At 39.0% G+C, this 23,265-nt stretch overlaps 1 protein-coding gene across 1 annotated transcript in view; it reads left to right on the forward strand.

Moving 5' to 3' along the window:
- Positions 1-23,265, forward strand: part of BRCA2 (breast cancer 2, early onset) — a 46,296-nt gene that overhangs the window by 12,784 nt on the left and 10,247 nt on the right. Inside the window, 10 exon segments of the mRNA XM_009888418.1 lie at positions 152-4,915; positions 6,605-6,697; positions 10,014-10,083; positions 10,451-10,869; positions 11,869-12,059; positions 12,676-12,863; positions 18,103-18,273; positions 18,587-18,938; positions 19,629-19,784; positions 21,874-22,018. Of these exon segments, the coding sequence (XP_009886720.1) occupies positions 152-4,915; positions 6,605-6,697; positions 10,014-10,083; positions 10,451-10,869; positions 11,869-12,059; positions 12,676-12,863; positions 18,103-18,273; positions 18,587-18,938; positions 19,629-19,784; positions 21,874-22,018 (6,549 nt within the window).

Raw genomic sequence — 23,265 nt, forward strand, 5'->3', positions numbered from 1 at the left:
AACAGAAGCGTTATTTATGGTACCAGAGTTAAGCATGTATAGAAATGATCTTACGGACCAAAGTTTTTATGAAAATCTATATTTTCATTTGTTTGAATAAGTAAGAACTACTTTATTAACATGTTTTATTTTGTAATGTCTTTTCTTGTAGACTGCTTGCTTCTTGCTGAGAGAAAGCATTTGCAATCGAATATCAAGGAAAATAATTTCAGCACTTGTACTTTAAAAATGGATATAATGGATAACTCATCTGATAATTCCTTCAACAATAGGCTGAAGCAACAAGACTTCCGCATCTTGGGGGAAAATGCAAGAGAGGATCAACCTGCTACATCATTAAAATGCTTAGAAGTATCTAATATACAGAAAGAAGACACAACAAAATCTTTAAGTAGTGAAATAATTTCAAATATAAAACGTAAAGTTCTAACTTCAGCATGCCTAATGGCAAGAAGGCATTCCAGATTGGTCCGTAAAGGTGAGGAAGACAAGTATGTGAGTGGTAATGTGAACGATGGAGCTACTGTACCTCAGAGCCTTAAGGAACAACTCGTGTGGTCTTCTAGGGATAATGATATGCACCATGACACTACATCTGTGACAAACAGCAGTTTCAATAATACTTTGAGTCAGATCAACTCTGGTATAAATGGAGACAGTAGTGATTGTTGCAATAAAATATCAGCTGATAAAAGGCATGTTATAGACCAGTGGTCAGTAGTTGACTGTAGAGAAGTACTTGGACCGTTGGAAGTAAACTGCTCAGAAAATGATAGTACTAGATTAAAACAAGGGGACAAAACAGATGCAGCTACCTTTTCAGAAGTTGTAGCTGACAGTCAAGAGCCAAAGACAGTTGAAAACAATGAAAGCCCTCAAGCAGCTGCTTGCAATAAAGTAGCTGTAAAGATTGCTAAAGAATTGTTAGATTGTATAGATGATAATTCTTTAAATGAAGTCATTTCTGAAGCAGATAAACAAGCAGCACCTATGTATTCCAGCACAAAGTCAAAGGAGAACCTAAAGTATAAAGGGAAATCATCAGGAAATTGTAATACATGCCATTTGAATCTGGGCTTTGGTGGCTTCCAGACTGCTTCCAATAAGCAGATTAAATTCTCTGAAGTCAGTATAGCAAAAGGCAGAATGCTGTTCAAAGATATTGAAAACGAATACTTTGAAGGTTCTTCCGTGGAAAGAGTCAGAAACTTTTCAAATGAAGTTAAAAAAGAGAACACATTTTCCTTGGATTCAGAAAGCAAGTTGGGCAGTTATCTATCTGATTCTTTAGATTCACAGACAAGTTTTCTTGAGCCTAGGCATACACAGTTTATACCACATAAAGCTGACTTGTGTAAAAGCTTTCCTAGAAGTCAACGATCCCTGCAAGAAACAAATCAAACTTTGACAGCGAGCCAAGAAGCTGAAATAGCTGAACTTTCTAGTATCCTGGAAGAAACAGGTAGTCAGTTTGAATTTACACAGTTTAGAAAGCAAAATAACATGATACAAAGTCATGTCGTTCAACAGTTTGGAACTGTAGAAACACATCGAACAAGAAATGTGGAAAATATTTCTGAAACAAGGAAAGGTGCTGATTTTTGTAGCACTTTTAAATCTGAAAATGAAGTGAAAAATGGCAGGTATTGTACTAAGCAGGAAGACATAAATGAAGACTCGAAAGCAGTCGAACATGAAAAAGAAAGCACAGTGGTTTTCCATAAAAATGGCAAAAAGGTTACTTTTACTGACTTAGACAGAAATGAAAGTACAATATCTGATGGGAGCTTTCCAGTAGCTAAACAGGACAGCTTTTCTAATTTTGTAGGCTTTACTTCAGCTGGAGGTAAAAAAATAAATATTTCTAAGGAGGCTTTGACCAGATCTGCAGAGCTCTTCAGGGACTTGGATGATGATAACTATTTGTTTAAATCTTCTGAAACTGGTACTAGATGTCGCAATTCAAATCGGCATATGTCTTCTAACTGTAACTTTGTCAAATGTCTGACGACAGAAAACAAAGGAAAAACGGTTCGTATTTCAGACTTCAAAAGCATAGGTGCCATTTCCCATACCAGTTCAGTTTCCCACCATGCACAGAAAAAAAATGAGGAAAATACTAGTACACTGTTCAAGGAAGATACAGAAAATGGAACAAAAAGATCAATAAATGATAATGAAAATGTTAATTTCAGTAGTACTAACACTATCATCAACAGTCCGGCATCCATTAAAAAACATAACCAGAGTCATAAAACTTCCAAACAGTTTTTGAATCAAGGAGATTGCCAAGTTGAAGGTCATTTGCAAGAAGACTCATTAGATGTAACATGTCCAGGAGATGCTATTACAACTGCAGAAGAACATAGTTTAAGCATATCAGATGAAAGGGAAAGCCTGTTTCCTAATCAGAAAGGAGACGACAGCAAGGAACATGAACGCTTGTCACAAAAATTTCAGACTCTAGCTGGTGATGATATATCCATTGCTGATGCAGCTTTGGATCATTCTCTACACTTGCTCAATGTACAATGTGAAGACAGACATGTAAATGGTTTAGGGAACTCTGATAAACACAAGACAAATCATAAAAATATGGAAGGAGAAGACACCACCCATGACAAGAACCTATTAGAGAATGAAAGCAGAATAAAAATAGGTTCTTACCATCATCATCAAATACATTTTGAGCAGGAAGTGGATGCTGAAAAAAATGAGGTGAAAGGGAGTTATCTGACTGGTTTTCATACTGCTAGCGGCAAGAAAATAACAATTGCTGATGGATTTTTGGCTAAAGCTGAACAGTTTTTTGCAGAAAATGATGATGTAGGAAAGGAACATAATGACAATTTTGAGAACCCCTTAAAAAAAAGGAAATACGGTAAAAACTGTGTCAAAGACTGTGATTTATGTATTGAAAGCATTGCTCAATGTCATCCAGAAAAACTTAATTTTAATAAAAAGCTTGTTCCTGAAGATCCTGGAGATGAGAGCAGTCCCATTAAACATGCTGTAGTTCTTGATACTGGCAAAGTAGATACATTTGTTAATCTAGGTGAAGATTGTGGAAGAAGTTTGGTAACTTCATATGCACATCAAAAAGCTGATGTCAGATCTGGAAGGTCAGTGTTGGAATCCCTTCCTGGACAGGAAAATGATGCTTTAAGTAGATCTCGTTTGTCTGAAGATGGAAAACTGTTTGCAGAGAGAGAGAAGGAAGACTCAGCAAAAAAGGATGATTCAGAAAACATGCATGATTCTCCTGTGCGCTCTGATGCATCTCTGCATTTAATGAAGCTATCAAATGACCTTGAAGATCATGCTGTACCTGGAGATACAAAAGCTACTTTATTTGTTGAGGATAGTAACAATAAACCTAATCAATCCCTATTCTTGACTTCAAAAAGTAGCTCCTCTCACTTGAACTGTGACAGTAAGGAATTTGACTTAGAACATTTAAATGAACCTTGTGCTGATACAAACTGCTTCACAGACACCATAGTTAATGCTTGCCAAAACCAGTCACTAGTCGGTCTTTCTGAAGATAAAACTAATTTAACCAGCTTAAAAGAAACATCACTTAATATTAAAAATCAAAAAGATGATATGAAACAAACTGTGTTTAGTACAGCAACAGGTAAAGCAGTTTCTGTTTCGGAAAGTGCATTAGCAAGGGCGAGACAAATGTTTCAAGAAGACTACAGTGAAACTGTAAAATATGAAATTGAGACTAACTCAAGAACTAATCAAACAGAAATTGCTGGAAATTCATCTGTCATTCATGCTAAGCGTCCTAATTCTGCTAAGTTTTTAAATGCTACAAGAAGTGAAGAGGTTAACTCAGCCGCATCCCGTTTTATTAAAGTAAATGCAAGTGTTAGTAAAAATGGTCACCAAGATACAAACACAGTTGTAGATGCAAAGTCTGTTTCAGGTTCTCAGAGGCAATGCTTTGAACAGAATACTAAGCTTTTGGGGCATTTGCCTGTTCCAGATAAGCAGGTAAAGCAGTCAGATTCTTCTATAAGCAATCTCGGGTTTTTTAGTACAGCAAGTGGTAAGCCTGTACAACTATCAGAAGAATCACTCAGGAAAGCTAGACAGCTCTTTTCTGAAATGGAAGGTAATAATTCATCACATGTACAAGAAGCGTATTCAGTTGAGGAAGATGTCGAAAGGTCTGAAACGCACACTGGAGTAGTTCCTAGGAAAATGCAGATAGCATTACCAAAAGAGGAAGAAAATGACAGCACTGCATTGATTTCAAATCCAGCTTGTGGGTTCAGTACTGCAAGTGGAAAGCAGGTAACAGTCTCCAAAAGTGCCTATCAAAAAGCAAAGGCAATTTTAAAAGAATCTGATGACTTTTTAAGCAGTGGGCTTTGCATTACAGATCAACTTAGTTCCATTAAAGAGAGTGGTCAACATGAGAATTCTCTAACTGATAAAGCAATTTCTGAATCCAAAACTGAAAAAAGTTGCGCTGAAGACTTTGACATAAAAAGCATTGACCCTGAGGAAACAAAGTCTTTCCCAAGCACTCACCATGTTAAAATGCCTGAGTACTTACCATATAGTAAGAAAAACAAGCAGTTAACATTATTTAAAAATAGCTGGCAGCAAGAGGAGACTAGGTCTTTTGGAAAAGGGCAGCTGAATCTGGGGATGAAACCAGACTCTGAAGAAGTTTCATGCAGTACTACTGCTAAAGCAGAAATGAATATTAATCTTCTCCAAACTCCAAACAATTACTTGGAAGTAGAGGCTGCAGAAAGTGCAAGAGCTTTCATGGAAGATGATCTTTCCGATTCTGGAGTACAAATTAATGCTGCACAGTCCTTCAGTGGCAGACCAGATAAAAACTTTCAAAATAAGACCTTTGGGAAGAGGCACTTTGAAGAAAAAAACTTATTTGGTAGGTCTTTGTCTTATATATGTTCAACTCTATATTTCTGCACAGTGGGTTGTTTGGGGTTTTTTTTGCATGTCACATTGATTTTTTTTTTTTTTTTTTTTTTTGGGGGGGGGGGCATGTAGAAGTTGAAGTTCCTTCTCTTAAATGTCAATGACAAAAATTCTTGTTGCAGGCTATTAATAGTTCGTCCATTCTTTCCAGCCTTACTTGCACAGTACAGGCTCAACTTGTGATTAGTAATTTTGGAGGTGTGCAGCTTTTGCTGTTTTATCATAAAGGAGGGCCACAAAGATGATCAAGAGCTGGAGCACCTCTCCTCTGAGACCAGGCTGAGGCAGTTGGGGTTGTTCAGCCTGGAGAACAGAAGGCTCTGGGGAGACCTTATGGCAGCCTGCCAGTACCAAAAGCAGGCCTACAGGAAGGATGGAGAGGGACTCTTTATCAGGGAGTGTAGTGATAGGATGAGGGATAATGGTTTTAAACTGAAAGAGGGTACACTTAGATTAGATATTAGGAAGAAATTCTTTACTGTGAGGGTGGTGAGGCATTGGAACAGGTTGCCCAGAGAAGTTGTGGATGCCCCATCCCTGGAGGTGTTCAAGGCCAGGCTGGAGGGGGCTTTGAATAACCTGGTCTAGTGAGGGGTGTCCCTGCCCATGGCAGGGGGGTTGGAACTAGGTGATCTTCAAGGTCCCTTCTAACTCTAACCGTTCTATGATTCTATAAAGTCATGGAAGAAAGATAATGCTCTTTTTCTCTCTGAGCAGATTTCCTTCTTTTTTTTTTTTTCCTTCTCTACACAAATCTAGTGGGTTTTTTATTGAAAAATTAGTAGTAATATTTCCATTTTCACCTTTTTGTGCCTTGTAGGTGAGGATGAGGTTTCACTTGTATCGAGATTGCTAGTCTGATATGAAAAATAGGTGTTGGTCTAAATGGGCAGTTTCTTACCATCTAAAACTGCTCTGTCTCAGGGTTGAAGTTTTGGTACTTAAAGCCTGCACAGTCACCCAAACCTGTTCAGGGACCTCAGCTGGCTGAAAACTATGGAAGGGTAGATTGCAACAGAGTCACTGCCTAACTGCACAAGTTCAGGTACAAAGGTCGGGCAGGCTAGTGCAGGGAAGTTTGGTTAGGCATGAAAAGGCAGATAGCACTCTTATCAGTCCAACCTGAATCAGCTGTGGCACAGTTGAACCGTAGCCTTAGTTACAGCTTCTGCAAAAGATGCGTTACACACTTTTTTGGAATTCTGTAGGGACTCTGATTACTGAAAGTACTAAAGATGCAGGTGAGCTGTGCTACTGAAGTCCACTGTGGTGCACTTTCTGAGGCAGACTGTATCAAGTCTGTTTGATAACTTAAGGCTCACACATTTTGGTTTAGACAGAACAGACCTACTGGCCACAAAAGATTCTGCAATGGACTTCATTGTATGGAGTCTTGAAATCATTCTTGGTGACACAATCTACAGTCATTCTGTACGGAAGGAAATTTTGCAAATTGTATTGAAGTAGCTCTGTTTGGAAAGCCCATTTAATACAGATGTGTGATCTGAAAGCTTGCTACTTCTTCTTGCTCTGACTTCTTGAATGTTTTATTTAGAAATTCTAATTAAGTTATACAGCATTGGTAAGAAACTAAACTTAAAGGGGACATCACTTTTAAAAATCTGTGTTTTTATCCTAGGAGAACCTCCAATTAAAAGACAGCTGCTGCTTGAATTTAACAGAACAAAGAATCCCCTCAGGTCTTTGAAAGCTTCGAAAAGCACCCCTGATGGTAATTTTAGTCTTTTTGTGTTCTAAGCAGTAATCTGATGTCGGTTGTTATCTTTAGAATTCTTCAATTTCCGGTAAACTAACATATAATAAGATTGCTTAACTGCTTCTTTTATCAATATAGTCATGGAAATTCAGGGAAGCTGCTATGGTAAGGTCTCTGCTGACTTGAAATCACATGATTAATGGTATGCCTTACCGTGTAGAATCCAAATATATTACAATGTACTACTTCTGCAAGAACTCTGGTTTAATTTCCAGCTTGGTAGGAATTTATCCAGTTTCTCACAATCCTAAATCTCACAAATTCTAGTCACAGTAGGAAGAAAATATTTTATTGATCTGTAACTTCTAAATTAAAAACTGTATCTACAGGACAACGAGAAAGTACTGCTTGAGGGTAGGAAGACTCTACAGAGATCTAGACAGGCTGGGTTGATGGCCCAAGGCCAGTGGTATGAGGTAACACTCAGACAGTTGTGGTTAGTGGTGCAGAGTCTAGTTGGAGGTCAGTAACAAGCGGTGTCCCTCAGGGGTCAGTACTGGGTCCAGTCCTGTTCAATATATATTCATCAGTGACTTGGATGAAGGGATAGAGTGTACCATCAGCAGGTTTGCTGATGAGACAAAACTGGGAGGGGTGGCTGACACACCAGAAGGCTGTGCTGCCATTCAGTGTGACCTGGACAGGCTGGAGAGTTGGGCAGAAAGAAACCTTATGAAATTCAACAAGGGCAAGTGTAGGGTCCTGCACCTGGGGAGGAATAACCCCATGCATCAGTACAGGTTAGCGGCTGACTCTCTGAAGAGCAGCCCTGTGGAAAGGGAGTCCTGGGAGTGGAAAGGGAGTCTACCTGGGAGTCCTGGTAGACAACAGGATGACCATGAGCCAGCAATGTGCCCTGGTGGCCAGGAAGGCCAGTGGCATCCTGTGGTGCATCAAGAAGAGTGTGGCTGGCAGATTGAGGGAGGTTATCCCTGCCCTCTACTCTGCCCTGGTGAGGCCGCATGTGGAGTACTGTGTCCAGTTCTGCACTCCCTGGTTGGAGAAGGACAGGGAACTGCTGGAGAGGGTCCAGCAAAGGGCTACAAGGATGATTAGGGGATTAGAACATCTCTCTTCTGAGGAAAGGCTGAGGGACTTGGGTCTTTTTAGTCTAGAGAAAAGAAGACTGAGGGGGGATCTTATCAATACTTGTAAATACTTAAAGGGAGGGTGCCAGGGAGATGGGAACAGTCTTTTTTCAGTGGTGCCCAGTGATAGGACAAGAGGTAATGGGCACAAACTTGAACATAGGAAGTTCCATCTAAACATGAGGAGGAACTTCTTTACTTTTAGGGTGGCAGAGCACTGGCACAGGCTGCCCAGAGAGGTTGTGGATTCTCCCAGTCTGGAGACATTCAAAACCTGCCTGGATGCCATCCTGTGCAACCTGCTGTAGGTGACCATGCCCTGGCAGGGGGGTTGGACTAGATGACCTCCAGAGGTCCCTTCCAACCCTGACCATTCTGTGAGGTTCAACAAGGCCAAGTGCCAGGTCCTGCACTTGGGTCACAACAACCCCATGCAGCACTACAGGCTTGGGGAAGAGTGGCTGGAAAGCTGCCTGGCAGAAAAGGACCTGATGTTGGTAAACAGTCAGCTGAATATGAGCCAGCAGTGTGCCCAGGTGGCCAAGAAAGCCAACAGCATCCTGGCCTGTATCAGGAATAGTGTGGTGAGCAGAACTAGGGAGGTGACTGTCCCCCTGTACTCAGCACTGGTGAGGCCGCACCTCGAGTACTGTGTTGTTTTGGGCCCCTTACTACAAGAAGGACATTGAGATTCTGGAGCATGTCCAGTGAAGGGCAACAAAGTTGGTGAGGAGTCTAGAGCACAAGTCTTATGAGGAGCAGCTGAGGGAACTGGGATTGTTTTGTCTGAAGAAAAGGTGGCTGAGGGGAGACCTTATCACTCTCTGCAACTACCTGAAAGGAGGTTGTAGCGATGTGGGGTCAGTCTCTTCTCCCAGGTGACAAGAGCAAATGTCCTCAAGTTGCAGCAGGGGAGGTTTAGATTGGATATTAGGGAAAATTTCTTCACCAAAAGGGTTGTGAACTGTTGGTACAAGCTGTCCAGGGAAATGGTTGAATCATCATCCCTGGAGGTATTTAAAAGACAGGTAGATGTGGTGCTTTGGGACATGGTTTAGTGGTAGTTTTGGCAGTGTCAGGTTGATGGCTGGACTCGATCTTAAAGGTCCCTAGACAGTGCTATGATTCTACGGTAATCTCATCACATAATAATTTGTGAAGAATACACTTACTAATAGATGTCTACATTACAGATGCTTTTAATATTTTGAGCCAGTAATATGGAGGCTCATGAAAGTGAAATCAAGGTTTTAAAGTCTGAGTTGATGCTTTGTGTGAAGCTAGTTAGTGATTAGGATATTAGGATACTGTGATTTTGGCTACAACTTTTGGTTACGGGACGGGCTATGTTCTTTAAAGAACTTGTTTTTTCTAAGCACTGCATGGTCTCACCTAGAATTCAGCAGAAGGATTCCTCAAATATGTTGATTTAACCAATATATTGGTTCTTGAATGCTGTCCTAAGCATAAACACCACAATTTAAATAAAGTTTTAAATGGAATTTGTAAGTTGCTGCCAGAGAATAATTTTATACTCTTCATATGTAAATATTATCTTGCCCTGCAGCAGAATCTGAACAGTGTTATTCTTTGGTGGAACAACTGAAAACAGTTCTAATCTCCAGCACAGTCTTGCTTCTGACTTCTAGAACATGTAGCATCTTGTATATACAACTTCTTGTATGAAACTTCCTCTCTGCAGCCTAAGGGCATAGTACAAATGAGTTTAAATTCCAGGCAGGCATGATTTAGTAATGTTGATAATTCCAAGCATGTCCTTCAGTGATGGAAGGAGAGGAGTTTGACCAAATGTGCCCTTTTCTGTTGTAACTTAAAAAAAAAAAAAAAAAAGTTGCTAAAAAGGTTCTAAATTGAACGGTGAGCCTACCTGGAATTAAATATGTGATAAACATTTCCCTTTCAGGAGCCTGAAAGCATCTTGCAGGCTCACAAATAGGACTTTTTGAGAGTTCAGCATTGTGATCACTTATCCTTTAGATCTGTCTGCAAGTGTGAAAATGTTTAATACAAAGATTTTTATTGGGGAGGGGGAGAAGAACAAAGCTGTTTAAATCAACGCTAGAAACTTTTCTGTGTATTTATAACATTAATATAGAAAAAACATGTGCTGTAAATATCCATGTAATGTACCATTTCAATCCTTTTCTCTAATTATCCTACAGGCATTTTTAAAGACAGAAGAAAATTTATGTACCATGTTCCTTTAAAACCCATAACTTGTCAACCTTTTGGGTGAGAAATTTATGATATATTTTACAGTTCTTCTAATGCACTTTCTTAAACCATTGCAAGCCCTTGTAACTTTTAAAAAATATTTGCTACCCAACTTTATAAAAGACTAATAATTTTTCTTCAAAATCAACATATTAAATTACCATATACCACATTGCTGCAGTAGACCAGTGAGATGCTAAACAAATTTTATTCTTGTCTTTGTCTTTTCTTGACAGACAGAAATTAAGTATTCAGCTTTTAAAATTTCAAAGACATTTTGTCTTTTATTGATGTAGTGTTGATAAATTAAGAATATAAAAAATCCTGACAAGGATTTTTATCGGGAAGCTGAAACCTATATGTTTAAATGTTTTCATCTCTGTAGGGCTACTAAAGAACGACAAGAAGTCAAGAATCCTACCCTTACTGTACCAGCTCAAGACTTCAAAGGATTCAAATCTAAACCTGTCATTTTTCAGCACTGTGCACTAAGGCAGTCTTCAAATGGTATTTCAGGGGTTTCTACTCCATGTAGTGCCTCAGCAAAAGAGAGTGAAGAAACAAGAAGTTCGTACAAACCTGGCAAAACTGTGAAAACTTTTATTCCACCCTTCAAAACCAAGCTGACATTTTCTACAGGTGAACAAGGCAGTAGCAAAAGATGTGACTCTCCAATCAGCAAAAATGTGACTGAAGAGATGGAATTAAATCAGATCACAACTGAACAAAATGTTGCTGAACCTCAAGATCATCAGTCTTCCATCCAGCATGCAGCAGACACTGACCTAGAAAATGGTAATTTAGGTATTTTCAGATTTTGATCATGTAACTATTCTGAATACTAACCATCAGAATTGAACCCATAAAGGTTTTGCATATTCTGTCAGACTTCTTTTTTTAAATACAAAGAAGCTTGGTTTTAAGCTTTTTTTTTTTTTGGCAGGAAAATGAGGAAATAATTATTTTCCTAATAATAGGAGTACTGATACTCTATAAAGCATATGCAGTTCATCTCCAAAGTTAATTCAGAACACAAAAAAACTGTTTTCGCTTAGTGCTTCAGAAACACGAAGGCTTATGTTTCATTTGGTATTTGATTTTTGTATACCTATTAAGTAAAATATTCTAGGAGCCTTAAAGACTAGCCTTGCTATACTTCATTCACTTTTACAGAAGCTTGTTTTCATTCTGTTTTCAAATTAAAATGTAGGCTTCACCATCTAATAGGCTGATTGTGTCATTTTCAAAGAGGTAGAGTTTAAATGCTCAACTGTTTGACTTTATTTAGCATGTGGGCTTACACCTTCTAAGCTCTCTTGTATGTTCCAGTGTGTATAATTTCTGTAACTATTACAATCAAATAATCTGGATTTTTTCAGAAGGACTCATTGCGTATGTTTGAACAGGTGTATGAAATTTGCAGAATTAGATCCTGTATTTACAGGTCAAAAATCTCAGGATTACGGACTTTGTAGTCATCATGAACTAATTTCAGTTCATTTGGAGTTCTCCATGAAGACAGAGTTCAGTCTGATGAAAAAAATACTTGATTTAAGTTTAGTTCGGGGACTTGTATATTCATTTAATATAATTTGTTTCATATAAATATTATTCAAAAACCTTCAGTAAACACTGCTTTTTAAATGCATTAAACTTTGAATATTTAGACTGATGCAAAAATCTGCAGAGTGGCTTAGAAAATACACTTCTCTGGATCAGCTTTTATAGTGTGACTGTGTATTTTATGTCAATATATACTGTGAAAAGGTCTTGATGTTTGGGTGTTTTTTTTTTTCACTGCAGCTATGATCAAGATGATGACAAATCTCCGCTATGCCAGAGATCTGCAGGAAATGAGAATTAAAAAGAAATATAGGCAAAATATTAGCTCACAGCCAGGCAGTCTTTATGTCATTAAAACATCTGCAAGAAATAGAATCTCTCTGAAAACTGCAGTAGAAGAGAAATCTCCTGGTTTTTATTCAACAGAAGAGGTATATTGATGTCTTTTTACTCTGTGTCTGTCCCAGGATCTGTTTCTTAAGACAAGCAAACAAAAACTCAGTAGCTTTTGAATGGATACATTCTTCAGTTTTGAGATAAGTATTTACAGTAGCTGTTATACCAGTTGCTACAGTTTTTAAGTAGCTTTGCGTATCCACAGTTTTTAAGACTATTCCAAATAATAAGGGTCATAAATGTCTCTATAGTGTTATCGTCAAACAAGAGAAGCATCACATAAGGAAAAAATCCACCAATTATTGTTGCTATTGACTTTTAACCCATATGAAGAGCTGTTTTAAGATAACAGTTAAAATTTAAGCTCAGGTAAGTCTATGTCAAAAGCCTCTTGGTTTTGGTGTAGTGAAGGTACAAAACCTATTGAATTTTTTCAAACACTTTTAAAGCACACTGTGATGCTGTTCTTCTGCTGAAATAACTGCTGGGAATTCCTCCATTTTTCATTATATACAAAATGACGAGGCCAGACAAAAGCTGTCTCAACATCAAGGAAATATTTTATTTGAATTTATAACATTAGATATAAAAACTCTCAGCTGAATTCTTACTGTATTGTCATTGTTTTGTCTTTCTTCTGATTTTTTGCAGCTTTATACATACGGTGTTTCAAAACATTGCATACAAGTTAACAGCGCAAATGCAGAATCTTTCCAGTTTCTCATCAAAGACTTTTTCAGTAAGGAGTATTTATTAGCTGGAAATGGGATGCAACTTGCTGATGGAGGATGGCTAATACCTACAGATGAGGGAAAAGCTGGAAAAAGGGAGTTTTACAGGTACTGTTACTTACAAACTTGAGGCAAGTATGCTATTTATTAGTTAGTGATTCTCTTATCCCCTAGAATAAATCTAACACAGTGATCTTTTAAAATCTCTGACTGCTTTTTTACTGTGCAGTTTTAGTACATCTCTGTTAGTATAAATAAAGATATTGCAGGATTGTAAACTTAATGTGTAGACTAATGTTAGTGAATCTTCACTGACCATTAAAGAAAGCTTACAAAGTCAATTTAGAAAATTTCAGGGGATTTTTCAACAGTGTAAATAGTCTAGAAAAATATTACTATTTTCTGTTAATTCAGCACTCTACCATTTTGTTTAGATAGCATTACTAGGTTTTGATTTTTATTTTTTTTCCTAAGTGGAAAAGAATTTAGTTCTGTTGGGCTGTAGGGTTTCTTGACGGGAATGAAGATTGATTGGGGAGGTGCTTAGGGCTTTTTTGGCAGGACAGGGCTGAAAATACATTTTTTTCAATATAATTTTTTTAAAGCTGATGAATGATTTGAAGGAAGCTAAGACTTCAGTAGTAAAACTTGTGGATTCATTCAAGCTTTCTTTTGAGTATATGTAAAAAGCAAGAAAAAAAAGTGTGCCAACAGCCCTTGCTCTTGCATTCTTGCTGGTCGTTCTATCCCTCCTTTTGCAGGTCATTTAAGATGAGATGAAAAAAGTGTATGTGTTGAATGCATCTCCTAAACACTTTTATGAAAGTTATGTGTTGTTTTACTGTAAGCAAGTTTGTACATTATAACTTCATCAAAAGCACGTGCAACAGAACAAGGAACTACCAGTGTACTGTTCCAGCAAAACTTCAGAAGATACTTAGCCGTTATTTTCCGATTTCCTCCATAAATTTGAGATGCTTATTTTTCAAGTCGCTGTTCGTATGCATCCACACAAATGCGCAAGGCAGGGACATGTATTTGAGTACTATTTGTAGTCCAAGCATGCATTGCCAACCTACATAGTATTGGAATTCAAGAGGTTTGCAACGTTTGCTTCCCAGTATTGAAATGTGACAGAGATAGGTCTGTTCCAAGCTCAAGGACTGCTTTTATTTGAAAGTTTGAGTTGGTGAAGTTGGTGCAAATAATCCAGTATGGGAAAATTGACTAGTTAAGATGTGTACTTCCACATTGTCATCTGTACTTCCTCATTTTAAAAAAAAAAAAGAAAGATTTCTGCTCTTGCAGAGCAAGCATCATTAATAGCTTCTCCCACATGACTTTACGAAACATTTTTGATTCCACAGTCATTGCCATGACTTTAGGAAATGTTTTTGGTGTCAACAGTATTTGTTCATCTTGGGAGAGCTGGAGATGTTCTGTGTCCATACCCAACAACTACTCAGTGAAGATCAATCAAGTGCTGGAATTCACGGAATCATAAAAGAGTTTAAGTTGGAAGGGACCGCTGGCAGTCATCCAGTCCAAGCCCCTGTTCAACACAGTTTGAATTAGATTAATTACTCAGAGACTTGTCTAGCTGAATCTTGAACGCCTCCAAGGCGTTGTTCCTCAACATTTCTGGCAGTCTGTGCCAGTCGACCACTCTCATAGTTTAAAAAAAACAAAACAAAACAGCAACTGTTGTTACAACAACAACTCCAATTAGAATTTTCCATGTTCCAACTAGTATCTGTTGCCTCTCATCCTATGGTTGTGTGCTTCTGAGAAGAGTCTGTCCCTGTCTTCTCTGAATCCTCCAGTCAGGTAATTGTAGACAGCAATAAGGTCTCTTTGCCTTCTATCTTAAATTCAAACAAACCCAGCTCTCTTAGCTTGTATGTCATGTGCTTACCCCCTGAGAGCACAGAGGGATCACCTTGGTGGCCTTCTCCGGGACTTGCTTGAGTATACCAGATTCTTTGTCCTGGTGAATCCAAAGCTGGACAGAAACTTCAGGTGCAGTCTCTCAAGTGCTGAAGAGAGGAGAAGGATCACTGCCTTCCTGGCTTCGCTCATAATGCAGCCTAGGAGGGTTTTGTGCTTCTGTGTTGCAAGAGCACACATCGCTGACTCATGATCATCTTGCTGTCCACCAGAACCTGGAATCCTTTTCTGCAAAGCTGTTTTCCAGGCAGGCAGCCCCAGTCTGTTACTGTTGCATGGGGTTGTTCCCTCGCAGGTGTAAGACTCTGCTTTTGTGGAATTTAATGAGATTCCTGCCAGCTTGTTTCTCCAGCCTGTCCACGTCCCTCTAAATAGCAATCCTTCCCCCTAGTTTGTCAACCACTTCCCCAAATTTGGTGTCATCTGTAAACCTGCTGCAAGTGTATTGCTATCATCTGGGTTGTTAGTGAAGATATTAAACAACATTGGTCCCTGTATTGGTATCAGATATGCCACTAGTTACTGCCCACCTGCCGGACTTTGTACTCTCAATCACAATTCCTTATGCTCAGCAGTCCAGCCAATTTTCCACCCACCTTATATACTTATCCAGTCCATATCTTACCAATTTCATGATAAAAAGAGTGTAAGAAATTGTCAAAGTCCTCGCTAACATATGCAACATCAACGGCCCTCCCCTTGCTCACAGTACCTCATAGAAATCAATTGGGTGAGTTAGGCATGATTTGCTCCTAGTAAATCTGTGTCGCTGATTTCCAATCACTCTCCTGTCTGTCAGTTGTTTAGAAATGGCTTCTAAGAATTTTTGCATGCTGCTGTGGAAGTTATCAAGACCCTGTTTGACAGTAAACAAAGTTTGTCTCGGAGCAGTCCTTCAAATTGATTGTGTTTTTTTTCTAAATACTATAAGACAGAGGTAATCCTCCCTCAGTTCCGTTTTGCACCCTGTGGCATTGCATGCCCCAGCTGTTTCATGGACAGCTATGGGACCTGTAGGCATACGCATTTGTGTCGTCACTCAGAAGCAGAGTATGCAGAACTTGACCTAACTTGTTACTTGTCTGTTTCTTCCCTGTTTGGAAGTATTTTGCTTTTAGCAATACCATCCCTGATTCTGCATTTCCCTCCGGTGGTGACATGATTGTTGAACGTTTTGAGGATATACCTTGCTAGGTGGAATATTCCCATAAAGCACTTATAGTAGATGAGTAAAAAAACTGTCTGGGATATTCATCTGTGTGCAGTTACTGTGCAGGGCCTCTTGCCTACATGTCAGCGTTCCAGAGTTGCATGCATTTTAGAAAGGATGCTTGTCACTCTTCTCGTCAAATTGCTATTTCACACGTAGTGGCTGACAAGCCGCTATACAAATTAAGGGAAAACATGGGGTTTGAGGTGGCTTTTGTCAAAAAGCGGTAGATCTCTGGGAACAAAGCATCTAACTGGATTGGTGTATTTGCAATCTGCTGCTTAGGCATGTTGGAGGTCGTCTTGATTAATTTCACACAATTTTCCTGTGAATGGGAAGGTATTAATGTATTTGCACAAAACATCTTACGCCTAGTTGTGCCAAATATTGGCCTTTTTGGGCAGTCCAACTTCTTGTTCCAGAGGCAGCTTATCTTAATAATACTTTTCAGATATGCTTCTGATTCTGTGGTGAGGCCATCAGATATATGGCTTTCCCCACGTTAGTTTTTCAGAAACAGGAGAGAAACCACCAACATACTGATAAATATCCCAGAATAGTCACAGTGGTTTTGGTGCCAAAACCTGCTCTGGGTGGCAGTGTTGATCAGACCCTGAATGTCAAATAGCCTCTCCAGCAGCTTGTAGGGGTTGTTCCACAAGAGGTTACCTTCAGTTCCTGTATCTTTTCTGGATTTGTTATATGTTAAAGCATATGGTTAAGAGTAAATACCTACTGGTTGGCCAGCTGAATCAGCCTTTTTTTCACTTTAAGTATATTAACTGAATCTCGAGGGCTGGAGCACCTCTCCTATGAGGAGCGGCTGAGAGAGTTGGGGCTGTTCAGCCTGGAGAAGAGAAGGCTCCGGGGAGATCTTATTGCGGCCTTCCAGTACCTAAAGGGGGCCTACAGGAGAGCTGGGGAAGGACTTTTTACTAGGGCATGTAGTGGCAGGACAAGGGGGAATGGCTATAAACTGGAAGAGAGCACGTTTAGATTAAACATTAGGAAGAAGTTTTTCACTTTGAGGGGTTGTAAGGCACTGGAACAGGTTGCCTGGAGAGGTTGTTGAGGCCCCATCCCTGGAGGTGTTTAAGGCCAGGCTGGATGTGGCCTTGGGCAACCTGGTCTAGTGGGAGGTGTCCCTGCCCATGGCAGGGAGGTTGGAACTCGATGATCTTCAAGGTCCTTTCCAACCTAAACCATTCTATGATTTAGGATCTTAATCTTGAACTGAATTCTGTCTTTAACTCCTGAATTGCATTATCGTTCATAAAAGATCATCTCCTAAAGTTTGAGATTGCTTTGCTCTCTTCTAATATACTAATAATTCATCTATAGTCATGCCTGCTCCTTTTTTCCTGTATATGACTTTTTGGCTTTTAAATTGTTTCTTTTCTTCACCCAGCTGCAATACAGTTCCTTAAAATCTTCTTGAGGCTTTCTGACGAGTCGGAATTTGACTTTTTGATAGGACTTGATTGGTGTTCTAATCAGTCTAACAGCTCAGCTATTTGAATCTGTGGTCTAATTCTTTCTCTTCCTCCTTTAAGGAAATGGCCATTCTAGTGACTGTGCGAGCTAGAAAAAATAGATGTATTCAACCCAGCTCATGCAGGTCATGGTGATACAGCTTGGACTCAGCACAAAATGAAAGTCCATTTGAGGGGTCACTCAATGGAGAGAAGAAAGTTCTTCAATAGCAACTGAAGTTCTTTGAAATGTGTTGTTCACATGCACGCTTAAAAAAACAACACCAAAACACCCAAACCAGAATTCTAGAAACTGTGAAGTAGACAGGAATGGATTGTAATGAACTCATTAAGCAAGCAGGGGAAATTCCAAGGCTGAAAGGGATTAGAGCCCATCTCGGTCCCTCCATGCTATGTGCCTAACTGCATGAAGCAGACAGAGCAGGCCCCTGGAGCTACTGCTAGGGTCTGAAGTCTCCATTTCAAGGACACATGAATGTATGCACGTGCATGCTGCCAAAGCATATGAGGATGAAACTTCAACATTCTGACAATAACCAGATCAGGTTATGGAATGTAACCTTCCTGTTTTCACTGTAATACATATTCCTTTGTTAATATTGTCTATGTACATACACTGAATACAATGCTAAGGAAAAACAGGCAAGTAAAAACTTACAGTGGATTTCAGGTTAATTTATTAACAATTTATCTGCAGAGCCCTCTGTGACACTCCTGGTGTGGATCCCAAGCTAATAACAGAGACCTGGGTTTACAATCACTACAGGTGGATCGTATGGAAATTGGCAGCGATGGAAGTGTCTTTTCCACATGAATTTGCTAACAGATGTTTGACACCAGAAACAGTGCTGTTGCAGTTGAAATATAGGTACGTGTATAGAAATGTATTTTGAGTTGTAATTTGTGATATTGTATGCTTTCTAATTCATGATATTACAAAATAAGCACCTCTACCTTGTATTTACTGTTTATCAGAATGCTTATATTATTAAAATTATGCATATCAGCATTAAAAATGTAGTGCATGTTATCTGCAAAAATTTAGATAATATGTGCTTTGCTACAGTGGTACTTAATCATGTAGATTGTTTTTTCTTAAGAGCAATTGTAGCAAACTATTGCTTAATCAATGTGACGGATTTTGTTTGCTTTAACAAAGCACCATGAATTCTTTTTTGTAGGTATGATTTGGAAGTTGATAAAAGTAAACGATCAGCAATCAAAAAAATAACAGAAAGAGATGATGCGGCAGGTAAAACACTTGTGCTGTGTATTTCTAAAATCATATCGCTCGACACCATTGTATCTCCTAGCAGTAGCAATAAGAATGTGGAAAGTAAAAAAGCAGCAGCAATAATTGAAGTTACTGATGGCTGGTACGGGATTAGAGCTCTTCTGGATCCACCTCTCAAAGCTTTCTTACATCGAAGAAGGCTGACTGTTGGTCAGAAGATCATAGTGCACGGAGCAGAACTTATTGGCTCTCAAAATGGATGTACACCACTGGAAGCTCCAGATTCCCTTATGTTAAAGGTAAAGCAAAATATTGGTTCAGCTTGATTGGATGTGACAGAGAGATGTGATAGATGCTATGTAGTTGAGCCACATTTTGTAAACAGAAGAAGTTTTGTCAGGGCTTTATAAACAGAAATAGTTTTGTCAAAGCTTAATAACCAGATCTGTAAGACATGACAGAAGGTAGCTGGCACTGTTCATAGGGTTGGAAGAGAAGTTTATAATACACATTTCTGTTGGGTTTTGCTGCATGTTCTGATAATTCCAGCTCTTTAATTTCTTTAAGCACCAAGTTACAAAAAGTATTTATCTATCGCAGACAATATGGAAGTTGGAGGAAGAATGGGGGTGGAAAAAATGAGTCATCAGAGGGTGGGCTTGCAGGGGAGGGCCTTGACTTGTTTGAGGATGATTAAAGTGCTGGGTGAAGTTTCAGCATAAAAATTTTGCTCCTCTGGTAAAAGCAGTGGTTTATCTCATAAATGCTCATTTTTTAGTGAATTTCAACTCATCAAATTTTTAGTTCCTGTTTAAAATACATTCTTCAATGTGAAAAGAAACCTTGAAATTAAAATGTAATATGTTCAGGTGCAAAAATGAGATATTCTTAGTGAGGTCAGTGTGAAAATAGTCCTTCCTCTAGATATAAGGTGGATATCTTTTTGACCTACCAGTGTCAGTTTATCATTCAACATTTAACTTATTCAGATTTCAGCGAACAGCACTCGATGTGCACGATGGCATGCTAAACTAGGATTTCATCGGGATCCCAGACCTTTTCCTTTGCCTTTGTCATCACTTTACAGCGAGGGTGGTGCAGTGGGGTGTATTGATGTAGTTATTCAAAGAACTTATCCTATTCAGGTATGGTATAAGTATTTTATGAATCTAACAGGTTCTATGAGATCTAAATTATATTACTTAATTGCTGTATCATTCCTCGAATCAGAAATAATATAGACAGCTAAAAAATTTAAGAAAATGTGTAAATTGAACAGGAGTGGTTCTTGCAGTGTGCATGTATTTAGTATTTCAGGACTGGAGTACCCTGCTGTAAGAAGAATTTGACTTTGCACTCAGTATCTTCTGGTTGGCTTTGCTTTCAGCTTCAAAAAGCCAGAAATAATTGAATTTCAGTTCTGTAATATAAAAAGCACAGCACTTGGTTTTAAAGGAGAAAAAAACATTGACAGTTTCAACTCCAAGTAGAAGTGAAACCCAATTTTTTCTATTATTAACATACCTATCCCTGCAAAGAAGTTAAATATTTATAACCATTAGTAAGATTACTTTTTCTTACATGTAGCTGGCTATATTGTGTTAGACTTATTATTTTAAAATATTACTGAAAAGACAATGTGATTATGGTGTAAAATAGAATGAAGATCTTTTAAATACCACTTGATATCCAGATATTTAAAATATGGTCAGACCTCACTGTAACTACTTGCTTTTATAACAATGCCAACTACAAAAAGAAACAATATTTTTGTTAGTAATCAATCCTCTTAATGTTAACAGTTTAACCAGGATACAACTTTCAGATTTTGTTAACTTTTCTCCGAGTATGTTACACTTGGCATGTACATATAGGGTTGGGTTTTTTTCATTGCTTTCTTTCTAAAGTGTTGCATAACTGTTGGTCAATGTAGAATGAATTCTGCAAAGGTAATAGTAATATTTGGTTTGGATATTTAGATCATTACTTTAATGAAGGAAATTGCAGCACTTACTGTGTGAACTGCCTGATAGAACTAACATTTATTTAGGTCCCAGAAAGGGGATCGTACTCTGTAACTGCATCACAGTAAATGGCTTCCAGGCTGGGGAGGAAAGTGGTGTTTTGTATCTCACTGTATCAAGAGACTGATGTACTGATGTAGACTTTTTTTTTTTCAGACACTGAGACATTTGCTCAAACATATTAAAATTACAGGAAGACTTGGGCTCTGTCTCCTTTTACCTTAAGAGTCAAGGAGTGTAGAAATCACAGTAACCCTAATTAAAGGTGTCAAACCATGAATAGTGCAGGAGATACATGGCATGCAGTTAATGAGGCAGGCAGCCTATTTCAACAATTCACTGCCTCATAAGGATCAGTCCTTCAACCCTTCCTCAATCTGCTGTCACTATACTCTCTTGCTGCTTCCCTTTGCTAAACCTGGAGCTCACCTGATCCTGTTGCCTAGCTAATTTAATTCACTAAACCAGGAGTAACTAACTAATTTAAATAAATAAAAAAGACAATGCAACAAACTGGTGTCTACTGAATTAAAAAACTGATGTGGTCTGATGAGGTCACATATGTACTAGAGCCACTGCAAGGGTGAACATGGGACTGTGCAGCAAAGAGGAAGGGAAGGGACCACTTTCATCAGCAGTGACCTCTTTGTTTGGCTTGCCTGTCTCTTCAAATGAGGCAAGCCAGTTCTGGCAAGGTTGTGGACAAGGCTGTAGTCCTTTGGAACCATTTCAGGCAGAAAAAGTTTAAGAGCATCTGCAGAACAACATCATAGTTCTTTTATAGCATCTAATCTGGCACATTAAAACAGACAGTACAGTTGATATGGAAAGAAAAATGGAGTAGAATACAACTCTGGTATATTTTTAAGCATTGAGTTTGATGGTATCTTAATGTATCTACCAGTGGGATCCAGCTATTTTCTAAATTACATCATTGATACCTATTATCATAAGCTATGGTTTCTTCAGCTGTTAAATCATGCAGTTTTGACTACTGCTTCATTCTGCCTGTGTATCTTTAAACTGAAGATTTATCAACAGTGCTGTGGGGGCTTGCCTTTTATCTATTATACTGAAAGAACTTACAATCTACTGCTTGTTCATTTTTTAAAGCATTTTTGCTTAACAGTGAGTTAGAAGGAAGCTAGATGAGGTTAAAAATTAAAAAAAAAAAAAAAAGCTGGGTTTTGTTTCACTCTTTTTATTTCAGTGGATGGAAAAGACATCAGCTGGCTCATACGTGTTTCGTAACAGCCGAGCTGAAGAAAGGGAAGCTGCCAAGCATGCAGAGGATCAACAAAAGAAACTGGAAGCTCTGTTTGCAAAAATCCAAGCAGAATATGAAAAGCATGAAGGTAAAGCTTTCGTTGTTTCAGAACATGTAATATGAACACAAAAACTTCCTTGGCATTTACAGAAGAGTTTAAAGAAACTGGCAAAACCTTCTCTGGTGACAGAGAAGCAGAGATAGGGTGTTGGGTTGTTTTCTTTGTTGTTGGTAGTTTTGTGTTGTATTGTTTTAGGTTTTTTACTTCCTATGTATCAAGACCTTTCAGTACAAAACAGCTGTATACTTACGGCTTTGCAGCTATCTAGGAGACTCTTCCTGAACATGTTGGTAGCCAGACTACTAAAAAATTACCATTGAGTTGATGCTTGGGGAAGTGCTACAAAATTGTAGAGTTAATTCCATTCTCTTCAAAGACCTGACACTCTGATATTTCACCCAGAGGTGAGTGCTGCTTAGGATGTATCTCAGTAGACCTGAACACCAAGACTGAGCGTCTTTCCTCACAAACATTGTGGGACTGTGGAGATACTGAGGTCAGTGGAGCCGCTAAATGGGACAGGGACCCTGCTGACACAGGACATAGAGAAGGCTGAGTTACTGAATCCCTTTTTCACCTCAGCCTTAACTAGCAATACCAGCCTTCAGCAATCCCAGGCCATGAAGACCAGGTGAAAGTCTGAAGCAAAGAAGATAACCTTGGTGGAAGAGTATCAAGTTAGAGAATACTTACTTAAACTGGACGTATGTAAGTCCATGGTCGGTAATGGGATGAACCCACAAGTACTGAAGGAGCTGGCTGATGTCTTGATGGGGATGGTCTTGATCCTCTTTGAATGATCATGGTAGAGGTTCCTGAAGACTGGAGGAAAGCAAATGTATCTCCTGTCTTCAAAAAGGACAGGAAGGAGGACCCAGAGAACTAAATACAGGCCAGTCAGCCTTAGAATCATAGAATGATTTAGGTTGGAAAGGACCTTGAAGATCATTGAGTTCCAACCTCCCTGCCATGGGCAGGGACACCTCCCGCTAGACCAGGTTGCCCAAGGCCACGTCCAGCCTGGCCTTGAATGCCTCCAGGGACGGGGCCTCAACAACCTCTCTGGGCAACCTGTTCCAGTGCCTTACAACCCCTCAAAGTGAAAAACTTCTTCCTAATGTTTAATCTAAACGTGCCCTCTTCCAGTTTATAGCCGTTCCCCCTCGTCCTCTCACTACATGCCCTAGTAAAAAGTCCTTCCCCAGCTCTCCTGTAGGCCCCCTTTAGGTACTGGAAGGCCACAATAAGATCTCCCCGGAGCCTTCTCTTCTCCA

This window comes from Charadrius vociferus, unplaced genomic scaffold (assembly GCF_000708025.1).
Source record: "Charadrius vociferus isolate BGI_N301 unplaced genomic scaffold, ASM70802v2 scaffold16, whole genome shotgun sequence".
In the NCBI taxonomy this organism is placed as follows: domain Eukaryota; kingdom Metazoa; phylum Chordata; class Aves; order Charadriiformes; family Charadriidae; genus Charadrius; species Charadrius vociferus.